The sequence below is a fragment of the Aythya marila genome (genome assembly GCF_965140915.1).
Source record: "Aythya marila genome assembly, chromosome: 17".
Taxonomy (NCBI): Eukaryota; Metazoa; Chordata; class Aves; order Anseriformes; family Anatidae; genus Aythya; species Aythya marila.
The window spans coordinates 6,307,013-6,332,574 of record NC_139058.1 but is presented as its reverse complement, the minus strand read 5'-3'; the positions used below and the strand labels follow the sequence as shown (position 1 = coordinate 6,332,574).

Sequence of the window (25,562 nt, the reverse complement as noted above, 5' to 3'; positions counted from 1 at the left end):
GCTAAACGGAAGACACGGGGATTCACAGTTAACAGAGAGAACGAATAGACAAAGAGCAGGGCATGAGCATGTGTAAGGATAGGCAAGATGTTTCTTATGCAGAGGTCTAGACAACAAACCACTCATGAAGTCACATTACTTCCTACAGCATAGCACATAGTGCGTTAGCTTCAGTTACTTTCTTGATTCCTCCATCAGAATTCAGGGAGATATTTCATAAACAATTCTATCTGTCAATCCAGAAGTTTATCAAGTACTTTTAAAAATAGTTTTATAGGCAAAGCAACTTGGAGGGCACAGGAACAACCTGTTTATTTCCACATATTCCAAAGATTATTTTTAAGAGTCCCCAAGAGCCCAAGACTTGCGCTATAAACACTTGATTTTACATCAGAAGAATAAACCCAGGCAGGCTAAGAAGGATGCAACAGTGGCCTAAACCTAAACCAGGCTCCTAACCAGGAAACAACAAGCTATTAGCAACCTGATCTAATTTTACAGTCCTTGTACAGCTAGCGCCCTGTGAGAGACCAGGCCTGATGCATCCTTCCCTGGCACAAGGCCCACCACATAACACTTTGCTACTTAAAAGAGAAAAAACACCAATATAACAACAAATATACAAAAAGCTTATCAGCACATAATGATTATTCTTACCTTGTAGGCTACTTCAGCTAAGTAGTAGATCCAGAGGTCCATAGTAGGTCCTTAAGTAAGGACTGCTTGTAAATGCCAAACACCATTTAAAACAAAAGCAACCCCACAAACAAACAAACAGAAAAACCACAGCCTAATCAAGAAGACCCCTTATAATACCTGTAGAGATGATAAATGTTTAGAGATGCACCTGTGGGCATGCACGTGTGGGTACCTGAAAGGCTAGATGGGACTGATCAGCAGGAGGGCCAGAGAGTATTTTAGGATCGGCTGACAGCAGACAGGTGGAAACACTGAATGAATCATTTCTAATTTTTAGATGGAAAATTCAGTTCTTACTGTGCTTTTTGCACTTGAGTCAGCCTAAGCTGTATGGGTCTTAACTAGGAGTTGGTGATGAAATTGTTGTAATGTGTTAGATACTTTTTTGAAATTCCATGGCTTTCCTAGTCATGTGAAGACTTCTAAGAGCACAAAAAATGCAGTGATTACACTTTTTCCTTTTCTGTATAAACAAACAGTTTTTTGAAGTTTACATTGAATAAGACATTTTAAATATCCCAAAACAACATACACAACTTTGAAGTTCCCTTTGTTGAAAGCTTCCAGATAGGTCAGATGAGGATACAGTTTGTTACCATTCAGAACAACTCCTGACTTTGAATACATCTTATAAAGTGGGACTTCTACCTCTTGAGTGGCTTTATATGTATCTGTGAATTATAAAGTACAGCTCAAAGAGTTGTGCCACAACATCCTCTGTGGTGTTTCCTTTCTGCCTGTCTTAAATAGTCAAATTTGATTTCTCATTCCCCACCTCAAGCAGCAGAAGAGATCACACGTAATAGCATACTGTGCCACCAGTCTTCACCCAGTCTTCTTTTTTTTTCTTCTGTGGAAAATTAAAGGTTTTGGTTTCAATAATCAAAGCACCTTCCAACAGTATATTCCACCTGCAGCAATCCGAACCTCTGTGCTTATTTTGGCATGTGGATAAGGGCTGGTCTGTACTGCTGTCCATGTCTGGATATTGTGCAGCTATACGGAGCGATCTGCAGCTAGATAGCACGGGTTCTAAAAGACATCGTGGCAGTGATTTAGGCTGCATATAGGTGTTACCTGGAGTTGAAGACAAGCTTGTAGAGGGCACACAAGCGGCTCAGCTGGCAACATGCAGTTATCTCGAGAACATCTTCCTGAGCTGTAAGCTCACCTCAGGACTGCAACATACACATGCTTCATGGTGTAGCCTGATACTTTCTGTAAGCTAAACGTGTGTCTGAGTTAAGAATACAGATGAAGGAGATGGGACCGAGCCTAATTCTGACTGTTTCTATGACAATGTGGTGGCCATATCAAGCTTCAAAAAAACACAGTTTATAGAGCAGCAGAATCATGATAGGTATTTTGATTGCTCCCTGAAAGAAAAACATGCATTTCTCTCCTTTGGGGGAAACTGAAAGGACCAGTTCACTAACTTCTGTGCAATGCTTTGAAATCTGTAATGTGGTGAACTCGTGAAAGGTTAGATGATGGATTGGAAAAATGGTGGTCTGAAATAGAGAGGGTTCTGCAAGCCAAACCAAATAACTTTACCTAGAAACTGGAGCATCAGATACCTTGTATAGCTTGAGGAAAAAGTTTTCTTGCTTTGGGATCAATAGCTGGAGGTGTTTCTTAGATGTCTCCAATTTAGCCTGAATTCTCTTTCCTTTTTCTCCAGCTATTGGCTGAATTTATTTCTTCAGACATCAAAGACAACAGTTTTGACAACATTTCTCTCTTCACAGCACAATATCCTCTTCTAGCCCTGCTTTTCTGCCCCAGCTGGCTTTGCAGAGATCCCCTTACTTTGGCCCGCATTAGTGCTTCAGATTTGAGTTCCTGCTTCAGTCAAGGTGCAGCCTGTAATTCTTGCCTGCCTCTGTCATTTCACATTTGACTGGGAAGAATAGCCAAGGCTGTGCCCTGTAACCAGCCAGAAGAAGTCTTCTGAATTTGATTGCAGTTATTTGCTTCGATGCAGTTGTTTCTACATGAGCAAGTCCCTCCCCACCACCCTCCCGGACATACAGGCTCTCCTCAGCCCTAATGAAGCCAGTCCTTCTGGCTCAGTGCCTGTGTTTGGGGCTTCACTTTGACATGTCATAGCCTCACACATTGCTGTGAAGGTGTTGGAAAGGCACCGCAGCCTCTCTCGGAGCGGTGCTCTTTAAACTTTCCACTGATTAGGGGCCTTTTAGCACTCAACTGGCTTTTCCTAATGGATTTTTCCTTTTCATTGAGACTTTTTTTTTTTTTTTTTCTCTTGCAGGCGTTGCCAAAGTAAACAGGCCTGGATAGCTATTTGGAAAGCAGGGGAAAGAAGAAAGGGGCAGAGAATCAGAACTGGTCCAAATGTGTCCCGACAAGCACTATGTATCAATTGATATGTGTTGAGGGCCAAGTACTGCCAGAATGAAAATCTCTTGGAAAATGAGGCCGTTTGTTGAGAGACAAGCATGAGAGACAACTCCAAGAGCTTCTTTTGGACCAGAGATGCCACGCCTTCATCCCTGGGCCTTGAGGGGGAGAGAGGCATGAGGCTGGCATTAACCAGCCCCCTCTTTCCCCCCTGCTTCTGATTTATTTGCAGTTTTGAAGTCAGGGAGCGTATGAGTAATTCCAACCTTAGAGATTTCAAGCACATCGGTCCTTCACAGCTCTGAAATAGGTAAACTTTGTTCAGCTTGATGTGTAGGAGCCAATGAGGCACTATCATGAAAGAAACTCTCTTCCTTCTGTGCTGACCTGGTCAGTGGCATCCCCACATCTCCTTTTGGAGCTGTTCAGAATTTGGTTCATGCTGATAAAGAAAATTATGCACAGCAGCTCTGATGTTCCCAGCTGGATAAGCATAGCCATTCACTTTTGTGTAGGCCCTGAATGCACTGCAGACATACTCTGAATGTACCACATTCATGGCCTGCATTTTTATCTATCAGAGCTTGGGGCTAAGAGAAAAATGTCCTGGATTTTACCATTCTCTGATTTGCTGCCACAAGGTATGGGAAGAACATGTCAGACCTATTGAAGTTCTTCCTTCCCTGTCCCAGGTCTGTACTGCTTTTGCATGTAGCTTGGCCAGCTGCTGAATTCCCAGTCTTTCCTGCTCAGATTAGTAGCAAAAATTCATATTTTTCTTCTTCAGCTGATGTTTGTTTGCTGCTGGAAGCTTCAGCTTTGTTTCCTCAGGCAGTGCACTGAAGGTTCACCTGCTTTGTTCTGGTCAAAGACGAGCAAGCTCCCAGTGCAAATGGGGTATTCTGCTCCGAGTTCCTCCACCGCCCAGCGCAATGGTCATGGATAGTCGGGCTCTGACCGGCATTTTCTGATGCTCACTAGTTCCCCCAGCTCCTCTCCCCACAGCAGATCCTCCTGAATGGCCGGGTGCAGGCTCTTGTACAACGTTGATCCATGCCAGGGCTGGATTCCAGATGGACACCTCCCCACTGCTGGCCTACGGGCATGTTTCACACAGGATTGATGGGGTGTTAATGATGCTACAATTTCAGCCAAGCTTCTTAGACGTGCTGGGTTGGGAATGGGGAGAGCTCGGTTTTTAATCAAAACCTGATGTAAAATAGAGACCTCTACCTGCAGCGCAGCCAGGGGAGCTACCGACACACCTAAAAGAGGGAAGTGAAGGTGGATACCTGCCCGATAGCACCCTACAAAGGCAGCAGTGGCTCTCTGGATTTTACCAGACTCCAGCTTGAATCAGGGCCCAGGATGAAACCATTTTTGGCAGGAAAGCCCTCACCACGGGAGCGGCCGAGGTTCCCACCTGGCACGCTGCCCTGCGCCGTGGAGGAGCCGCATGGAACTGGGCTGCGCCCCACTCGGCTCCGGCAACACCCATGCCTCTCACCCCGACGGCCGCAGGCAGAGCTGGGGGACAGGATGCAGATGGAGCCCCCCCGAGGTATCCCCTCTGCCTCCTCTTCCTCCGCAGGGCCCTGGGAGCTTCAGGACATGCGCCTCTTCAGGTCAGCCCTGTGCATCAAGGGGTGTAAGAGTGGTTTCCCCTGCCCTGCAGGCTGTTTCCCAGGGCTTGATGCCACCCTACAAGCAGGAGGGAGTGGAGCTGGTGGGCTCTGTGGCTGTTGGGTGTGCTGCGGTCGTTCTGGGGCTGATTGGTCTTGGCTTTGTTTCACAAGACAGGAGAAACCCGGTTTAGGAGGGAGATTCCTCCTCAGTGGGGCTCATCCACAGAGCTCATCTGTCCTGGCTTCTGCAGGTTTTACAGGATGCTTCTGGGGCTTGTGTAGTGAGAACGATCCTTGCCCTGTTGGGCTTTCCTTAACTTCAGACAGCTTTTTTTTTTTCTTCTTTTTTTTTTTTTTTTTTTTTTCTTGGTGAAGTGAAGGACCCCATTGTGTTTAGTCTTTTTTATGGGCATTCCTTGGTTTTGGTCACATTTGTTATTGTTGTGCCTGTCTTTGTAGTTCTACTGTGTTCTTTCTGCACTGGATGGCTACAGGAGTGTGCAGAGCTGAAGCCACAGGGGAGCAGTGTGTGTGTGCTGGGGTTGGATTTAGATTTCTTTTATGCTCTCTTCCCCACCCTGACAGTCATGACAGTCCATGTGGTTTTCCAAAGGCATTGTGCTACTTCCCCTCCCATGGAAATACCTGCAGTGACTTTGGGACCTTTTGCATATTGCATCCTAATTTATGTTATATCTTCAGGTTGTGTCCTAGCTTAGAGCTGATTCTATACCCGTGTGTTTTGTTCTTAACTTTCTGTGTCTTACCATGCATTTTCTGAAACTGAATCACTTCTGCCATTTTATTTACCCCTTACTCAACATTCTGGGATCTTTTTGTAAGTCTTTGCTGGAAGTTTTAGTTTTCATTGACCTGAATGATTTTATATCAAAGTACAATAGTGACTGAAGTTTGCAGACTAATTCTCCGCATTCTTCTGTCCAAGATTCTCTCACTTCCAATGAATCTGACATCTAGACAGTTGTATCAATATCATTATGACTGCTACACAGACAAAGCATAACACAGCCAACAGCTTGCCCAGTATCATCCATCTATTATGGCAGTTTTAGAATTAGGGTTTTGATCTTTCCTATCTGCCCAATCCTTTTAGCATGTCTTGCTTATTAAATCTGGAGCAGTTCTTCTGTATAACCGTGGACTTAATAACTGGAAACACATTGTTCAGGAGGCTGACATGGTGGGTCGTAGTTGCACAAAAACTTGGAACAGCAGCTCCATTCCACAACTGCTTGGCCTCAGGCATACTGGGATTAGGCATTAATGCTATGTGCCAGTGCCCCTCACCTCTGTCGGTGCTGTGGGCTGCCTTGTGCTTGCCCTGGTGGCTGGTTTGGTAGTAATGCCTAGCAAACAGAGCACAATACTCCCCTGCTATCTGCTAGATGTCAAAGCTAAGGGGAGAGGGAGGAGTGGGTAGAGAACTAGGTGGGGTTGCAGGAGGGGCTGTAGAACCACAAGAGGAAGGTGGACGTGTGGCCTGGTGACTGCAGTGAACAAGATGCAGCTTGGCAGCTCTGCTTTTGTGCACTGAAACATGGAGCTTTCAAGCCATATGAAACAAGAAAAACAGCTCATGAATCTTGCAGTTGCACTGAGATTTTGCTTTCAGGTTATCCTTTGCAATCACATTGGCTAGAAACTTTTTTTTTTTCCTTTCTTATTTTAAAGCAAAGGGATGTGCATATTCTTTAGCTGGGCCTTGGTTTTTTATGCTGTGGTATTTAGAAAGAACAGAGATCAACAAGTGTGAAAAGCAGTGAGAAAGTAATTGCCATGGAGGGCCCTACAGACGAGAATCTTAGAAGTGTAACAGAGGTCACCCTAAGTTTTACTCAATGATCAAAAATCTGTAGACTATAAGAAAGGGTTTGTGGTGCCTGTGTGGACAGAAGACCAAGTGATCCCAATTGCTTTCAGAACTAAAGAAAAGTGGAGGTGTTCTGGGAAATGGAGCCTAGCTCGCACAGCTGGTGGAATGGAGCCACTTGCCACACACAGGTGTTCTCAGGTTAGTGGTTGAAACATTTTAATTCAACTTTCTCCCTAATTTGTCTCTCTCTCTCTTTTTTTTTTTTTTTTTTTTTTTTCCCTCTACATTTCTCTTCTGATTAAAATTATTTAGAGAATGAAGGTTTTACTACCTCAGTGCAAAAATGCACTTGTGGAAATAAAAATGTATGTTTACTTGAGTGTGTTAGAATACTGATTCTTCCAAGTGGAAGCAACATTTTGCTAGCTAGGAAGCCCTGACATCAAAAATAAGCCAACAACAGTGGTAACAGAAGGGTGAGTGAATGGTTGGGGTTAAGTCTCCAGTTCTGCTGCCAGCAGCATAGGAGGGATGACCTATCCTGCCTCTGTCACTGTTCTGCATTATAGCACGACATGGGTCTTGATGCAACAGGCCTGCTACAATGTGTGTGTTGTTTTTCACTTAGACTCCCTGTTATTTATGTTTAAAGTCACCCTGAGACCAGGCTTAGACCCTGCCTAATCAGGGTTCCCCTTCAGGTTTCTTTTCTGCCTTCCGTCCATGGCTTGACGATCCAATTGTGCACCAGTGTGTGTCATTGCAGCAGAATGCCTTCCCCACACGCTCCCAGCTTTTGAAGCAGGAAAGAAATACAAGGGCAATTACTTTTTGCTCCAAAATGCTGCTTAACCCAGGAGCTAGGAGAGTTGCTCCCAGCACCTTTCTTTTAGCACTTCTATGGGTCATTACCCTGCTGGGATTAACAGCCTCCCTTTCCCTGCCATACGCACCTCACCCCGTCACCTGCTTCTCTTGTACTTGTCTTTTCCCCAGGCACTAATGAAATTACCACTGAACCTGATTACAAGTAGGGGTGGAGCACTTTGACCAATGAACCTGCACCTGTGCGCGTGGTTGACCTTTAATGATCGAGCTCTGTGTATGCGTGCAGTTCATTTATTTATTTATTTTAAACCAGTCCTATTAGGAATCTGGAGTTTTATTTGCCATCAAAACATGACCCCTGCTGGAAGAAAAGGGACATGACTTCAACTTCATAAAAATACTGTAGACAACACCTGCACAGAGAATCTAATAGGTGTGATTGATGCGACACTCCACAGCTGTCACTGCAGGAAGTCACAGACAACTGACAAATGGTTGGCTTAGAGAGAGACTTTCTGAAGTATTAATCCAACCATAGTTTAAAAAATAAGTGAGATTTTATTTTTCCCTAATTCTCTGCGATTAGATTTTATACAATTGCAGGAACCTGTGAGCTTTTTGTGCAGGTGTGTGTGGTCCTTTGTTAAGTGGGACTCTGGATATTGGAATCTGTTGGCAGGAAAATCTCAAAAAATGTGAGGGAGCAATGATGCCCTTCAGAATGTTGTTTTTTCCTGGATCTATACCAGTTAGACATTTTCTTGTTAGCATAATATTTAAATAAAAACAAAGGGAGCATTAGGCTGGTAGGATAAAAACGTCTGATTTTCTTTGTAAGAAAAAATTCATTTGTGAAGGGCCTAGGCATGTTGTAGTCACCATGTGGGTTGGACCAGTTTTCTGCTGGTATGCACATGTCTTTTAAAATGAGCCTTCTGAAATGAGTATCACTCTCTGTGACTTTAGACGTTACTGATTTGTAATGACAACTATCTTGTAGAAGCAGGTATTTCTGAAATGAAACATCTCTTGAACAGAAAAAGGTGCCTGTGTATAGGACAGAAACCTGCTCATGGGATGTGAGGGTGGGTACCATAACAACTACAAAAGGAGACTTTTTCTGGGGGTGGAGAAGGTATTAACAGCAGAGGCTAGAGCCTGGTAATGGTAACCCTCTGTGTAAAGCAGTCTCTGGATGTTACAGGCTCACACTGAAGCAAGACAAAGGCTAGCAGGAGTTTCCCCTGGTTCTTGTTGCAGGACAACAGAAGGTACATCGTCCTTGTTGAACGACTGTGTAGGAAGTTCTGGATGTAAGTTTCCCTGCTTGCTTTCTACAAGGGGCCTTGGAGCTAACCAGTTTCATGTTTGATTTTTTTTTTCTCCTATAATAGTGTCATGATTTCAAAAGGGTTCTAATAAAGAGGAAAAAAAAAAAAGGCAATGCTTATACAGATATAAAGCATAATTCATATTTCTATCACTTACATAAGCTATATTGTTTATTCTTATCACTTGATCAGCCTGCCTGTTGGCTGCCAAGTCCCCACTTTGAACCTCAGCGAGAGCCAGCGTGCACCAAAGGGTCTCCTAACCCCGGCTGGAGGAAAGGTGGTAAGTTTGGTGGCAGCCGGTGGCAGCCAGGGACACGCTGTTCATCCGGAGCTGGCCTGTCAGAGAAGTGGCCATCTTCATGTTCCATCATTTTGAAGAGTATTTCAGATTTTGTTAAAATAGCACTGAGGTTTATATATCCTCTGGAAAACCTTATGGGACTGCTGCTGGGCAGGTAGGCAAATAGTCAGCTAAGCATAAAATAAGCCGACGTAAACATTTGTTACAGTGTTGAGGTTCAGTTTCAAAATAGGGAAGTGGAAGCAGCATAATTCTATAAATACAGCTTTGTTGCTAAAGACCAAAGACTTCCTGTTTGGGGATCTCAGGGCTGTTTCCATTTCCACTGAAAATGGTGAGACCGAACATAAACCTCATTGTTTACTTTCATGACTTCCAATGCTTTCTACATGTGCTTAAACTGTTTTCAAGTGGCTGTGATATTTTACTAAAAATAGAAATGGCAGTTAGGGAAAAAATTAATTTCAGCCTAATCTTTAGAAAGCTTTTCTGCATTGGTATTAAAGAATCCATCACCACAGTAACATATCCATTTGTTAGAAATATTACCTTATTGTTACGAACCAGCTGAGATTAATGTTTTTATTCAATTCTTCCTTGTGGTCCTCAGGGAACAGCATACTAGATTGGTAATTATTTTTTTTTTTTTCTAAAGCCAATGAATTAGCCACAAAGTAGACTCCATTTAAAAAATACTGCTCTGCAGTAACTCCTTCTAGTTACAGCACTCAGTGGAAGTATAACTTTCTCTAAGAGCGTATGCATGTGAACTCAATGTAATTTTTTAAGAATTTACCAATAGTAAAGAGAACTAAAAGACAAAAAATTCTAAGTGTAAAAGATTAAAACAACTAGAAGTCTATGGGACTGTTTTTGTATAAAAAAAATTAATGTAGGCTAGAAACTGCAACTACCAAGGAAATCCCAACTGGTCATTAAAACAGCCCTGAAACCGAGTGGCAATTCCTCGATGCAGTCACAAGAGCTGTGAACGTGGGCTCAGTTTGTCTTAATAGAAAGCGAGTTGCTGAAGTATGCTTTGCAAGAACTACAAGGCTGGTTTTAAAAGCATTATGAGTCTGCAGAAGCTAGCTCATCCGATTTTGACATTCATTGCTGCTGTAAATAGACAGCTCCCATCAGCTGTACAGGCTAATTGATGGTGTAGTGAGACCTGGCAAGAAACTAGGGGGCAGGTTGCAGATTGCTTTTGTTTTTCTCTTATTTAAGAGTAAAGCACAGGATATGATATTTAAAAAGTAATTAGCAAGGCCACGGGTTTGTCATCTAAGTACAGAAAAATGTGTTATCTGAAGATTATTTTTTTCCAGAACTGTTCGTACAGGAGATGATGCAAAATAGACCTCACATTTTATATACAAACTTCTTGAAGTGTAGCACTGGGAAAGGGCTTGGGTCTAGTTGTTTGTCAAATTTTGCACTTCTGTGTTTAGAAAGGAACCTGCTAAGTACAGAATGTCTTAGTTTGGAAGGGAGCTGCTGAAGACTAACCGTCCAAACAAATCCCAGGTATAATTAGATCATGTTGCTCAGGGACATGTCCAGCTGAGACTTCAGCACCTCCAGGATGGAGATTGTACAGCTTCTGTGAGCAACCTCAAGTGGCAAATCTGGTTTTGTATTCCTCTTGTCTGGGGCTGACTGCACTTCAGTTATCTTATCTGTAATCCTGCTACAGGGGGAAGGAGCTTCAAGACTTTGATGTGCCATTAAAATCTCCCATTACAGACTTACCTGGTGCATACAGAGAAATTTCATCTGTAATTGGTGAAGCTCTTGTGATTAATGTTGCTAACACAAAGCAGCTACTGCTGCTGTGTCACCACATTACCCAAGGTTGCTTCCACCCACCCCATTTGGCAGAATTTTAAATCTCTTCATCTCAACATTAACAGCAGTGGCACCAATTTCCTTCTACCAAAGGCATAATTCTAAATAGAATCACTATTCTATTTTGCATGATAGCAATCTTAAAGAAAAGTACTGTTGCACTGTGAACTTTAAGATTAAAATAAGCCTTAGTGCTGTGAAAGGGCATCTGACAAAGCCATAGCTTTATCAACATGCAGCAAATCTAAAAGGCAAGCAGGCACCGAGTTAATTCATGGAAGGCAGCTGTAGTTCTAAAGTAAATAAACATTAAAGAAACTTTAAAATGAATTTCAGTTCCATTCACATCACGTGGAATCTATACCTTGTAATGCAAGCCCTTCTTCACTAGGAATGCTAAAACTTCAGAGTTAAGAAACTACTCGTAAGAATAAAACTCCACCAATTGTTTCAGTAATTCAATAATTTATTCATCTAAAAAAGTGTGTAAAAGTATATAGCTCTCATCCACAAGGTATATATGAATGACATTTAAAATGGAGGTCTTTATTATTATTGTTTCTTTTTATCAAAGTCTTTTTTAGTGTATTGTACCAGCGATATACTGTAGATTTAAAATGAACTTCACATTTTTTTTTGTTTTCTTTCAAATTGTCGGCTATATATAAAAGAAGCTCACTGCAAAATGCTCAGAGAAAAAAAAAAAAAAAAAAGGAAATTCAGAACTCCCCAGAAATGTACAGCTTTTACATTTAAAAAAGGTTCTGAAATATACATACAAGCATGCTGGACATTCCCCACCCCCCCTCCCTCTCCCTTTAGCTCAAACAACTGTAATAATAATTCCGATTTAGGCATGAATTTCCAAAGTTAGAAATTAAAAAAAAAATAAAATAACTTTCTTCACTCTGTAGGAAAGCCAGGGCTTGTACATTTCAGATTAATTCAGTAAAAAACTCACAAGTAAAATAATGCATATTTAAGGGAAATATTATACAGAACTTTTCACACTGAAGTACATAAGATTTTTCTTTAAAATCTATTGCCATTCATTTATTTTGCACAAAAACGTATAAATATGTCACCAGCTTCTCTTAACTTAAAAAAAATTAAATAAAAGACACCAGATGAAAACTACTCCTTGCTGCCCTTTTTTATTTTTAATTTTTGCTTAGAACCAGGTTTCTGGGGAAGAAATGCCCCTGGATAAAAATGGCCCATTTAAAAAGAACAAACAAAATAATAATCAAGGTTCAGATGATCTTGGGAACAAATAACCCCCAAATGGTAAAAGATTACAAATGTCTACTTTACATTTTTCCTCCCCAAGTTAAATTTTTTATACAAGTTTACAATCTTCATTTTTTTATGCTCTTCAAAAGGCCTTGAGAATTTTCTTTTCTGATTAAGAAAAAATAGTACTGCAATATTTTTAAAGTCAATTTTACACTGTACACATTAGATACAAATGGTTTGATATCAGATTTTTTTTTTTTTTTAAACCTATACATTGCAAAGAAGATACCCACATGGGAGGTTTGGTGCAGAGAATGAGATAATCCATTTACAGGTTACTTCTCTGACTTCACCTTCTCATTACACACGCAATTCTTATTTTTATATAATTTGTTTTAAATGTTACATTATCTCAAGAAAAATACTTTTTAAAATCATAGAATTTTCATTTTTTTTAACCAGAACATGAAAGTCTTTTGGAAGAACTTTAAAATTTGTAGGTTTTTCTCCACAGATAGATAACTAGGTCACACAGCCTGATCAAAGTGCCCGACCCCTCATATAAGGCAGTCCATGCCTGCTGCACAGTGCAACAACATTAGAAAATGGAGTTTAAATATAAACCCCTTGAAGCCTGGAATGAAGGAGTCATAAAAATACTTCAATTAGCCATTAACCTTTGAAATGGCAATCATTTTACTAAACAAAGTAACTTTTCCACCACAGTGGTATAACTTCAAGTACTAATTTAATGATATAATTTTTAAAAATTATTTCTTTGAAATAATATTCCTATAGTCAGAAAAAATACACCAGATTTGTAACTGATTTAGTGTAAACAAAAACCATATTTTTGGATATGTACATGGACGAGTCTGCCCAGAATTAAAGGGCGACTTGGGTTTCAGTAAATAGTTTTCTAGTATCACTAAATTTATTGGAAATATATTTCAATCATAGCTCTACAATAGATTAATTTACCACTTTCCATTTGCCCTTACATTGGGCTTTAAAGTATTTTTCCTCCCTACCTCTCAGTTACTCTTCTTCCACTAGGTAGTGTTATCCTTCATTAAACACTGGCCTTTTCTTGCTTTAACCAGGCTAAATGCAGGTGAGAATTCCTTAAAATACAGGCACATCCTCACCAGGATACGCTCCTCTTCCCAACTTGAAATTTTGATTGTTATTAGCTTCATTTTGATTTCTAGGTCAGAAGAGTGAGAGGTATGTAGATAAATAACCCTACAGTGAGTGGAACGGAGCTGGATTTTTAAGATATTCAACTGTTCCTGGTCCTTTATAATTTAATCCCTCCCCTCCCCAAACCTAAAAATAAATAAAATATCTCCAGACCATTCATATCTACATGGACAGGTAACAAATGCATGCATTCATCCCAATCCACTCTGACAGGAACTCCAGGTAGACAGAAAACTGCAATATTTATACGAGACCACAACTGCATGTTTGTTTTTTTCCTGCCTAGTCCCAGTTTACGATGATCAAACAACAATTAGCTTTTGGACAACCCAAACTGGTCACTACAAGGTGTATTTACTCGCAGGGCTGAAACTGCTTATAGCTGTTTAGCAGAGTTCTTAATCCAAAAAGATACTGTAGTCTTCCTTAAAAAAATAAAATAATATTAAAAAAAAAAAAAACCAACAAAAAAACACAGACTGACCAGTAGTTACTGGGCCACCAAACTAACACTGGCTTGAGGTTACTCTGTGTTCACTGTTCTTGGATGTTCCCAGAAATTGGACTGAAGCTGCCAGAGATGTTAATGGGTGTTTTACTTTTCAACACTGCAGAATTCACATGTGCTTTTGGAGGAACAGAAGCACAGCACAGGACTGGTCTGAAGAGAAGCAAAATTGTGATCTTTGCAGACTGTGGCACGTTTCTCAGGTTGAGGGGAGAATAAGCCAGAAGAACAAGTGCTTTTCTATCTATTAGAGTATATTCATGATGGCATTGTACAGCTGGGTGAGCACCACAAAGTGGACAGGAAGGCAGGAGCTGCGATCCTGAGTGGCAGGGTTACACGTAAGCCAGGACAGTGCATTATACTGCTCCAAAACAAACCTGTGGAAGAGAAATGCAGAGAAAATGAAATTGGAATTTTACTGTTCATTTTTTCTAAAAGATTTACTTCAACTTCTCTCTGATTTGTTCTGGTGGTGCCATGTGGTGAGGACTGCCTGACTATTGATGCTTGTGGTATTGGCAAAGTAGGAAACTGAGCAAAGAGTGTGTGCCTTAGGGCATGGGGGTAATTTCTGGTTTTAGCTTATTTGAACTGGGTCCATGCTGTTTGAATCCAGGCCCTTCCCCATTACACAGCAGAGATTACAGAATCATAGATTAATTTACACTGGAAGGCACCTCTACAAGTTTAATCCACTACTGTATTAGAAACCTTGAATCTTGAACACCTCTCGGGATGGAGGTTCCACAGCCTCTCTGGGAAATGTTCCGGTATTTGATCACAATTTTTGTAAAAAACATTTTTCCTTATGTCTGATTTGAATTTCTTATGTCTTAACGTGTGTCTGTTTTGTCTCCTTCTTTCCCTGTTTATCTCCAAGAGCACCATCCTTTTATTCAATGTGAAGATGCGATAGCTCAATCCTCTCTCTAAGAGGACTCAAATTCAGTTCTAGAATGGTACATAACACCACCAAATTGAGTTAAGGAGATTGTTTTTCGTGTTTTCTGCCAATACTCTCTACTTGGTAGAAATTTACATGTTTGCGCACTGGTGTGTTCCACCCTACATACTATGTCATAAAACAGATCTACTTTCAGTCTCCAACAGGTGGCATAGAGCAAACCAGTCCTTAAGTTATCTTCTACAACAGGATAGATACACAATGCTATTGATTTGGGAAGTGTCCCCTTTATACCCCAACTGCTAAGACAGCGGGTATCAGCAGAGTACCTCTATTTCCTTTGATAATTCCATTTGGTTTGGTGAGTAAAAATGATTATTTACACAGGCCAGATTAGACTGCCAGCTAAACTGAATGATCTTTGGGAGGCAAACCAAGGAGTCCACTTTATAAGGCACAAGTCATCGCTTTTCATAGCTTTGCAGAGTAGTATGAAAAATTGATGAAGTAACTCTCCAAGTCCTGCTCTTTGGTAGTCACAGGAGCTATATATATTTTTTGTTTTGTTTCGTTTAGGTGTAGAGCATAACAGAGATGTAAACTGTTGATACACCCAAGAAAAAGTCCCTCTGAAATTTCATTCCAGAGTTCCCATAGCCTTATGGAAGCACTACGAAACCTAAAAGACATTACCTCAAGACATCTGATGTAGTTTTAGAGTCAAGGGGGTGAGGAACTCGCTGAGAATTTCTGGCAGGTAGTAGCTCATCTGTCTGTGCTACAGAGATATGATGATGCAATGAGGCCTGTGAAAGCAAAAAAAAACCACAAACAATGTAATTCTTCATATAGCAAGTACTTATGAAGATTCACAGTGAAGAAATATATTCTGAATTGTCTCTGATGGAAAGTTAGCGATTCTTTGTTGAATCCACCATAAACAAGTGTATTTTGAAGTTCTATACTGACTACATCTTTGAATATAAAAAACATGCTTTTTGACAGGAATCAAGGACCTTTAAAAAGCATGCTGAATTCTATTCTTAGTTTTAGTCATGGAATAATAAGGTAAAACGCTTGGCATATGTCACTGTTAGTAAAATACCAAACGAAACAAAGCATTCTAATTCTTCAGACTCTCCCCATAGGAGACCCACCACAGAGTACCAGACCCATCAGAGTGAGATGTCCAACCAGAACACTTAGTGCAGCCTTTGTCCTGCTCCGTGCTTTCTGAATAGCTCTCATCTGTTTTCTGGAGTGAGTTTTGTGCATAACTTTACGCAGGAGCAGGAAAGGGATTTCATATTGATGATGTGCCAGGGGTAGAGCCAACCTTTCAAGTGGATAGCCTAATAGGCCACACAGCCTGCTGAGGCAAAACCTCTAATTTATACTCCTCCAGTTACGGCATGCACTGTAGAGGTGAAATACTTCAACTCAAAAATACTTAATCCAAATCAGACAGAGATGACTCGAATCTGTATGTCTCACATGCCATACAAGTTTCCTAATTGCAGCACTGTGCAGCATAAAGGCGGCAGGCACCACCTGCTCTCTGAACAGCGTACAAGTTACTGCATGAATTCAGCCCCTTGCTTTTATTAAAAATTGTCCAAACCAAAACAGTATGTTCCAAGTCAAATTAAACATTTAATTCAGCCTAGATCTGAGAGAGCAATTGTGTTCGGCTGAGGGGGAGTAGGGGGAAGGGTGGTGGCTCCTCTCTAGAGCAAATCTAGTATAAGCTTATGGAAGGAATTCATGAGGTTGCCTGGAGCTCTTCTGACAGCGTTTTTAATGCTGGAACTGAAACAGAGTCTTCATATTATTCATTCACAAAAAAAGGTAGTTCTAAGTTTAGGATAAAACTTATCTCTAGCTCCAAAAATATGGTGCCTTATTTTTCACATTATTTTGAGATCTCCATTCCATAGGTTTAGATCAAAGCACATGCTTCTGGGAAATGTCTCCATGAAAATGTAGAGGGTGTAAAGAAGTAGGCAGGTGATCTCATATATCTGAGTACTTTAGTACTTTGCTGGTGAAGATGCTATACTGAATATAAAGCCTGCCTTGCCGACTGCAAGGGACGTTCTTAAATGGCTTTTTTGCATGAGGAAAGAACTGAGAAATATCCAACACCTTTACTCTGATAATTGCCTGATAGACATGGATGAGAGTTTAGCTAGGAGACTTGCAAAAATGTTTAGCATTTGTTAATTAACATGGGAATAGATAAAGAAAGTGGTACTATCTTAATTAGTTTTTATGTTGCTTGCTCAAGTATTTACATGACACTACTCAAGGCTGATTTTTCACCTTCCTTTTTCATCCTCATTAGTTGGCATCACTGCAATAAGAAGCTGCATGTCACTCTACAGAGGTTGGCGAATCTCTAGCTGAAGCAATTCAGCTCTTGCAAGAATGATACCAATACCTCTTGCAAGAAATAGCAATCTTCTGGATCAGCAGGTATCAGATGCACTGACAATGCAGACTATACCATGCAACTTCTACAACTAGGGAAATGGACACTAAGTGCTCTATATGGAAGTGCTACTCCCCTTTCTAGCTTTTAATCTCTGTATCATAACGGGATTATGGCAGAATAGGAGATACATCCCTCCTGGCTTAGGTTAACTGAAATTTAGAAAATGAAAATTGGGACATTTCCGTAACAGTGGATACAGCTCTGATGAATCTGTACTTACAAGCTGCCAAGCTATTCCATTTTCAGGTAATGGCTTTAGAAATAGAGGAGAGTAAGTTCTATTAGCCAGTTATCTTAAGCAAATTTAAACCTACAATTGTAATTCTGCCGTTCTCAGTACTGTCAGTAGAAGTAACACGCAAACCGACCATTTTCAAAGGAAATTTATATGGTTTAAATACAATTCTTCCTCCCTTTCCCCTGTGGAAGGCTACCAAGACAGACCTTCAGGAAGAGGGGACACTGGTTTTGTGCCTGAGGACAGGATGACCAGAACCACTGTGGAAGATTCTCAGCTTTGGCAGTTGATACGAAGTATCCAAGAGCAAGAGGTTGCTGCTTCAGTTCTTCAGGGGCTTCTCTGGAAAGGAGACGTTCACCTTGGCTCTGAAAGAACATTTAAAGGTACATTTGTTGCTTTATGTTATTACATCCCCCCCAGTAACATTCTTTTTTTTTTTTTTTTTTTTTTTTTTCTTTTTCTTTTTCCTAATCACTCGGTCTTTGATCCAGTTGTGTCTTGCTATTAATGAGCTATCCTTCAGTCATTTGTGAATCTTAGTCAAAGATGTCTAATCACTTCCTTAGTTAGGTTCTCCAGGCTGGTGTTGCAGAATCACCTTAGGTACCTCTAACAGCAACATCAGCCTCCTGAACCAAGGTGATTCAGTGTGGAGTTTGATGCTACAGAGTAACTTAAAGGTACTGGGCTCTGGCTATGAATCTGAATAGCTTTTCATGGGTATGCGCAGAGTAGAGCGGTGTTGAATTTAACTTTATATAGCCTCACAAAGTTTATATAGCTTCACAGAATTTTCCCATACCTGGAAAAAAATATCTGCTTGAATTGACAATCTTTCCAAATACAGCTGTTCTTCCACTCAAACATGGAAGAAAAAAGAAGACTTTCATCTTCATTAACTTCATTGTGTTTCCTCTTTTAGCTAGTTACATTGATAGCTTAGAAAAAAAAAAAAAAAGCTACATTTACTATTTGCTGTGAGAATACCTTGGGCAGAGGAAACTATGCCTTGTATTTGGACTACCAAGCAGAGGTGAAGTGTGAGCAAAAAAGAAGCTGCTGTCCTGCATTTGTTTCTATTCTTATTTATTTGTATACTGCATTTCTGTAGCATTAGTCACTTCTGTTCTTATATGAGGACCAAAGTTATTAGGAGAGGAGAGTTTTAAACAATTTTATAAGAGGCTTTAAAATTAATTTCATCAAATTTGGGGTCACTGCTTGTCAGGATATATGTCTGTGATTTTATTTCTTCAGACTAAAACCAAGACAGATGAACCTTCCGTATCTGAGGCTGTCGTACAGGAACATTTGGGTGTGAGCTTGTTTTCCTCATCCTGTCTCTCTCTCTCCCTCTCTAAAGCCTTGTATATGACGGACCACAATACCATACCTACAAGTATCTCCTTAGGTATCAGAAAAGGTTACTGACATTCCATTCTGCAGTATATTACTTTTTTAAAGAAAATATTATTTTGCTTTCACTTTTTAGTTCATAGAGGGTAAATTTAATTCATTTAATCCATAACTTAGGCCATTTAACCCATATACATCTTTTAAGTCAATAGGTAAAACAGATTTCACTGAAAGAAACTGGCTTAATCACCAAGCCTTCAATGCTAGCCCCTGAAGCAGGTCTTTCTCCAACAGTAGTATCTTGAACAGGAATCAGAGGAAGTTAAACAGTCCGTAAAGCCTGCAGAAGATTGCAGCTCACCTGGCTGTAGGCGCTTGGAAAGCCAAACAGCAGACCTTGAAACTGGCTGCTGAGCAGTCAGGACTTACATTGCTAAGCTGCAGCAATCAATTATGGGTTACATGGACGAAGGCTTGACCTTCCCTGACCCACAAGGTAATGATCACACGCTGTTGCTTTTTTAAAACCAAAAATTACACATCAATTACTAGGCACTTGTTAATGGTTAAACTGAATTACTATGACAGGTTCATCTAGAAATGGCTTGTCCAGGTCTCTAAGCTCTTTGGTCATTAACCTTTCAGTGCTGTTCTTAGGGCCCTTGGATGGAGTTCCATTGAGATTAAGTTTTGTAAATGCATTTTTCTAAAAGGGGTACAGAAGAGAGAAAAGTGTAATGAGTGCTGAGTTGTGATTTATGGCTGGAGGGTTTGGTAACTGAATTTAAAACTTTTAATTTGCCCACATACCAGTTCGAAATAACCAAAAGACAGAAACGTGCAATTATTTACCCTTTGACAAGTGGGTTGGAGTGTTAACATAAAGGTGAGGTGGTTGCGTACCGCATTCACAAAATACAGTATTAGCATTTTTGTGGCTAATGCAGAAGTGATTTTTCACTCACAGACTGCATTAAGCTGACCACTGAAGCATTTTGTTTGAGGTTACAAAGAAAATACAGGGATGACTTTCTCCTTCCGGTGGTGAAACTGACACATCTCTTAACCTTGAAAATCAGTCATTTTCAGGGTGTAAGAATTCTTAAGAAGATATTTACATTTAGAAAAATTAGCTGTTTTAGTACAGGGGCTGAATGAGCAACATCATTTGCAGTCAAATATCTTAGCTGCACATACACCTCTAAGTATTTTTGTACTTCCTTCCATACCAGAAGTATCATTTATCTTGACTGTTTCAAGCCACCAGTAATAATCACAGATAGAGACTCAGTTTCTTAAATTACTGCAGAGCACTAAAACAGACCTTTTAAATGCATGGATTTAACCATTTCTTATAAAAAGTTGGCCTATTCATTATTAAAATAGTGAGTTTTTTAGAAAAGAAGTAATATGCTACTGCTTTAAATGTACCATTTCTAGAATAAAACTAGACGTACAACTAACTCTCTTACACAACTAAATGCGTGAGTAAGAGTTCCATCAAACTAAAGCTGATTCAAAAAATACCTTGATTTACCAAAAATCATTTGCATTTTAAGTAACGACTGGTGTTGGAACTAGCTTTATAAAAGCCACTTCAAACAAAATAACTTACAAACGCTATGTGCTCTGGGCTAATTTCTACTAAGAAAACAACATTTGCATAAACATGCAGCACCTGTGGAGTTTAAATTGATAGGGTTTTATTAATAAGAGAATTATCTCCCTTCTTGCTTCCCTAGAAATTCACATGATCAGAGCTGCCATGCCTTCTTTTCTCTCAAAGACTTGTCACTTTGAGCCAGGGATATTCCATGTGATCCTCCACAGATAAATGGATGAACACATTAAATTTACACAGGGTCATTAAATGTGGCTCTGCAACAAGCAGCAAAGCCTCCTCTCTTCCTCTCAATTATCTTGTATGTAACAATTAACTTTAAAGTTGGAGGTGTAAATAGTCACGGCAGAGGCACCTTTTACAATAGCATTTATCCAGTCCCTTCACTTTTAACGTTAATTTCTGCTTACTGTTGAATTACTGTTTCAAAATCAACAGTAAAAAAAGGTTTTGTTGTGGGATTTGTATTTTTCTGTTTTAAGTAGCATATCTGTTATGGTGCTTACCCTACTATGCTGGAAGTGAGATCCCACTCCAATGCCAGATGGGGATCCAGGGGAAGGAACTGGGGAGGAATTTGGTGAAGAGTGAAGATTCCCTGTTATTAAAATTCTAATGTCATTGTCCATGTCATCTGGGAATGGGAGGTCAAACATATCATCTGAAAAGAATGAAAAAAAATCAATTTTAATTTGCTGTACTCGTTTCTGTCTTGACATTTTTGAAATGTAGTGGCAGTGACTTTTTTTTTTTAATATACACTTGAGACAGATGAAAGCAGTGATGAACATTTTACTATCTTAGTATTTAATCCTTAGTACCTTTGACTACAACCACACAGACTTGGAAGAAAAAGTTGGCAGACATCTATTAAAATCGCGTATTTTAACAATGGTCATAGAGGGAAGAAAAACCCTGTTATGCCAGCCTGATAATAATCCAAATTGTACTTTGTAGCATAAAAAAATTACATCTCTCTGCAGCTGTTCAGAGAAATCCATTAAAAAATACTTGAAATACATTTAACAAACCAATGTATGTTACCCTCAGCAGGTGTTGCTCTTCAGACTTCTAGGGCTACACACCAGCACTTTGGCACATTTGCTCAATACTCTGGGATACTTCAAGGAAGCTGCTCACAGAATCAAGTACTACTCAGCAAAAGAGCAGCAAGGTCTGCTCCTCACTCACATGCAATGTACTTTCATGATAATTTCACATACTGCACCAGGATTTCCTACAGCTCAGCTTTTAACATTTCACTTTCATCTCAGAAATTAAATACAGTTGTATTATCATAACTTGTTCTTTTAATTTGCTATATGTTAATATGTGGGAAAGGAGTAAAGATACAGGGAAAATGCGTTTGCATTCTATGAGAAGTACATTCCATTGCTCAGTCATTTGGAACACAAGTTATGATAATATGGGTAATTTACATGATGGAAAGCTAAGACATTAGAAACACAGAGTAGAAAATTACAAACATCGCAATATAGTTTAAAAGTCTTTTCCTTATCCAGGTTTTTCAGCAAAGATGTTTAAGCAGTAATAATGACATTTAAAGTACAATTTAGGGGACAAAAATGGACATTGGGAGCTGTCTGAATTAGCTGGATTAATTATAATTGCAAGTAGATTAACACAGAGACTTTAAGAGTTGTATGTATCTACATAGTTCAGGAAGTGCTGTGTAATAAATCATTTCTCTTGAAAAATAACTTGCTTCACATGGAAATAGAAAAGAATGTGTGTCTTGAAGTAATTTATTTCAACTTCAAGTCCTAGTGTTGAAATAGGCAGGTGGTTGTTTTTCATCTTCTGAAGAGCAAGATTGCAGAAGCAATGAATTAACTCCGTTTATTAACTTCTGTCCTACAACCTCAGTAAACAAAACAGAACTAATGTCATGCTCTGCTTAGCCCCCAAAGCATAAATGAAATGGCTAATAGCATAGGAAGCAGTTTAATCATTAAGTAGAACACAGTTAAGAAAATTAAATTTAACACCATTTTGGAAAACGCCAGTTCTTGTACCTGATTCTAATTAGCATCTGAGCAGTAAAGGGCAGGTTAATGCAGGTTAAATATTTGTCAGCACAGCATTCAGTCAGGATTCTGGGGCCTTGAAAGGACAGCTGCTTAAGTATTAAGAGGGGTAACTTCCCTTCTGTGAGGCCCACTGAAATTCCAGGAGGAACAGATCAAAGCAGACTCTTTCATTAAAAATAGTGTGCCTTTCTACCTCTCTATACCATAACTTGCCTCCTAATGACATACTTTCATTGTAAATGGTTGTAGTTACTTTAAATTATTTTATACTCATTTTAAAGACTTGTGACAAAACAGTCCAGTAAATGCTTGATATAAAGTATTAAGCAGAGTCTTGCTGATACAAATTACAGGGTTAAATATACTAGGAAAACCACACTGCTGATAGTAAGAACTATTAAGAACTATCAAGTTGGTCCATCTATTTTGCTTATTTTTGCATGAGGATTAAAATTCTAAAACAAACACCTCCCCTCCTCACAACCTTTGTACACTACAGAGCATGAAGCAAACCCTTATTAACCCATAAAGCAGTTAGACCCGACCAAGTCACAAGTTAGTCACAACGAGAAAAAGCATTTTATAGTCTGCCATTTTGCATATTAATCGGCCAATATTGCTTTGGGAATAAATCAGTAGGATTATCTGAAAACAAAGTTCATAAAAATGTAGTATATTATCCTCTAACCAGCAAGTAGGTGTTGTTCTCTTTAAATTAAATTAGGGTGGCATAGGGTTCATGGGAGAAGACCGGTCCATTCAGTTCTTACCAGTAACCAGTACGGCTTTGCTTCTATTCTAAATAGGCCACTGAGCAAGTACCTCACCTCTCACACCAGACATATGTGCTTGCTTACCATTAGTAGGGCTGAATCCGTCCTCATTGGGGTAATTTGCAGGTGCTACCTGGATAGTAGCAGAGGTTGGGAAAACCAGGATATGTGTACAGGAGGCATCCTGAGGCGTATTCAGCTGAGATGACTGCAGATTCAGTGCAGTACTTCGGCCAAACACTGATCCCATAGTGACAGCATCTTCCAGAACAGAAACAATGGCAGAGACATTAATTTGCATCGTTTTCAAAATGTATGTTCTGTGTTCAATTAAATTTCTAAACATCTGATCTGGGTTTGCATGCTAATAAAAATGTTTAAAAGGTTCTTATCTTAAAAAGAATAAATTACTAGAAAAGACTGAAATTAAGATCACAAGTCATATAGATAATGTTTAGCGATGTGAATTCCCATACAATGCCCCACCTTTCCTTTCATTCTGCTGCCCCTTGATTTGCTTGTTAAATGAGCAAGGCAAATTTATTTTGGACACGCACATCGGTAGAACTCCAAATTAGGCAATAACACCCCACTTTGGATGGCATTAAAGGAGGGATAACTTGCCATTTACTTTCTCATGTTACAAAAACTTTTGAAAGGTTTTTGAAAAATTATTCAACTTAGTGAGTAATTTTTAAGTTCATTTACTTCTGTTCCGTGTAGTAATCTTTTCTTTCTAAACTGAAAAACAGAGTAGGTTTGTAAAGATCTCTCATCACCTACACAAGTATGTGTACAACAAATTAGGGAAGGGAAAAAATCCATTATGGAAGAACCTCAAACTTAAAAACCTTCAACTTAAGTCTATAGGTTGCTGTTTATAATAGAATTCTCTAAAACAAACCAACAAACAAAAAAAGCATATGAAAAGGTAAGCAGGCTTATCCTTACTCTCAACATCCACAACCTCCAATTCTTTCATATTACAGACTTGCGCAGCATTTGCAGTCCTCTTTGCTTAAGGATTTCTACCACATCAGACTTCAGCTGATGAGAACTTGTCTTCCTCAAAACATAACCTCCCCATGGAAAAGGTCATCAGTTTGACAGTGGCAGAAAGCAATCTTTTGCTAGGAGTTAACGCTCCCAACAAAGCGCTTCTTTCTGATATTTTTGGGAATTCTGATGGCTCAACCTATTTTCTACTGTAGAATGTATTTTCTGCGTATTTTCTACCAGACCAGTCAAGTCTTCTTGGGCTCTAGAGTCTCCCAAAATTGATTTGCTTTTGATGTGGTAAGTATGATAAAAGAAGAAAATTTAAATAGCTGGATAAAATTTACCTGGCATCACAACAAATGACCCTTGTGGCTCCATGGCAACTAAACAGGCACTGAGGATAGAAGGAGAGTCTGCTGATGAGATGCCGCACATGCGGCACACCTCCTTTAGCTGTTTGCTGATTGTCTGCAGGGAACATTCCCCAAGGAGGATACTCCAGTCTGAAATGAAGAAGTTTAGACAGAACAGGTAATGGGGTTGTGAAAAATCCAGAATTTGCTTGAAATTAGCAGAATATTAGTAACACTTTATGAATAAACACTTATTTCTTTAATACTGGACTATTCTGGACTATTACCCCATGTAAAGTTGTATGACTCTTCAAACTGTGCTTTGAAGCAATTACTGCAAAGCAATGATAGCTTGTTGGTTTTTCCCATGAGCTAACTGCATTACTCTGACAAATCAATCAAAATGATGAGTTTAAAAATGAGTTTTTCATTTACCCATGAGATACAAGATGTGAAACAGGGCAACATACCGTTCTTATTCTTATTTGAAATGTTTTTATTTACATCCAAATCTTTTTCTGAACTGTGCTGATTCTTTTTTTGAAAAGGGCTATCCATTCTCATCTAACATGCTGCATAATTGGAATACTTGAAATCTAAGCAAATAGACATGAATTCACATCCTTAATGTCAGAGAGATTTTGTGAAACCTCATTATGAACACAATACACTAAATAAAACAAAGTGAAGGTTTCATCAGAAATTTTTCACTGGTGGTGTAGGTGTAGATATACAATCAAGAAAATACATTTAGCCATTTAACTGGCATTCAAATAATAAAGGAAGGTGTTGCTTGTTGAATTCTAAATTTGTCTTCCTGCCTTTGTTCTGCTTAACTCCCATGTATGTGAAGGATAACGAATTCCCCTACCAGGACAGACAACATATCTTTTTCCCTGCATGTACTATATAGAAGAAGGCATTTAACTGGTGCTTCCCCACCTCTCCTGCCCCCAGAGCATTTCCTTGTGCTCTCAGACTAAATTG

At 39.5% G+C, this 25,562-nt stretch overlaps 1 protein-coding gene across 5 annotated transcripts in view; it reads right to left on the bottom strand.

Annotated features, from left to right (window-relative positions):
- Window positions 1-11,284: 11,284 nt before the first annotated feature.
- Window positions 11,285-25,562, bottom strand: part of MED13L (mediator complex subunit 13L) — a 191,721-nt gene continuing 177,443 nt past the window's right edge. For all 5 annotated transcript variants that reach the window (XM_082774462.1, XM_082774463.1, XM_082774464.1 and 2 more), the window contains 6 exons: window positions 24,567-24,725; window positions 23,308-23,484; window positions 20,906-21,060; window positions 17,626-17,787; window positions 15,381-15,493; window positions 11,285-14,160 (listed from right to left, as the gene is read on the bottom strand). In XM_082774462.1, coding sequence (XP_082630588.1) covers window positions 14,028-14,160; window positions 15,381-15,493; window positions 17,626-17,787; window positions 20,906-21,060; window positions 23,308-23,484; window positions 24,567-24,725 — 899 coding nt within the window. In that variant the 3' untranslated portion in view covers window positions 11,285-14,027. The remainder of the gene's footprint in view (window positions 14,161-15,380; window positions 15,494-17,625; window positions 17,788-20,905; window positions 21,061-23,307; window positions 23,485-24,566; window positions 24,726-25,562) is intronic.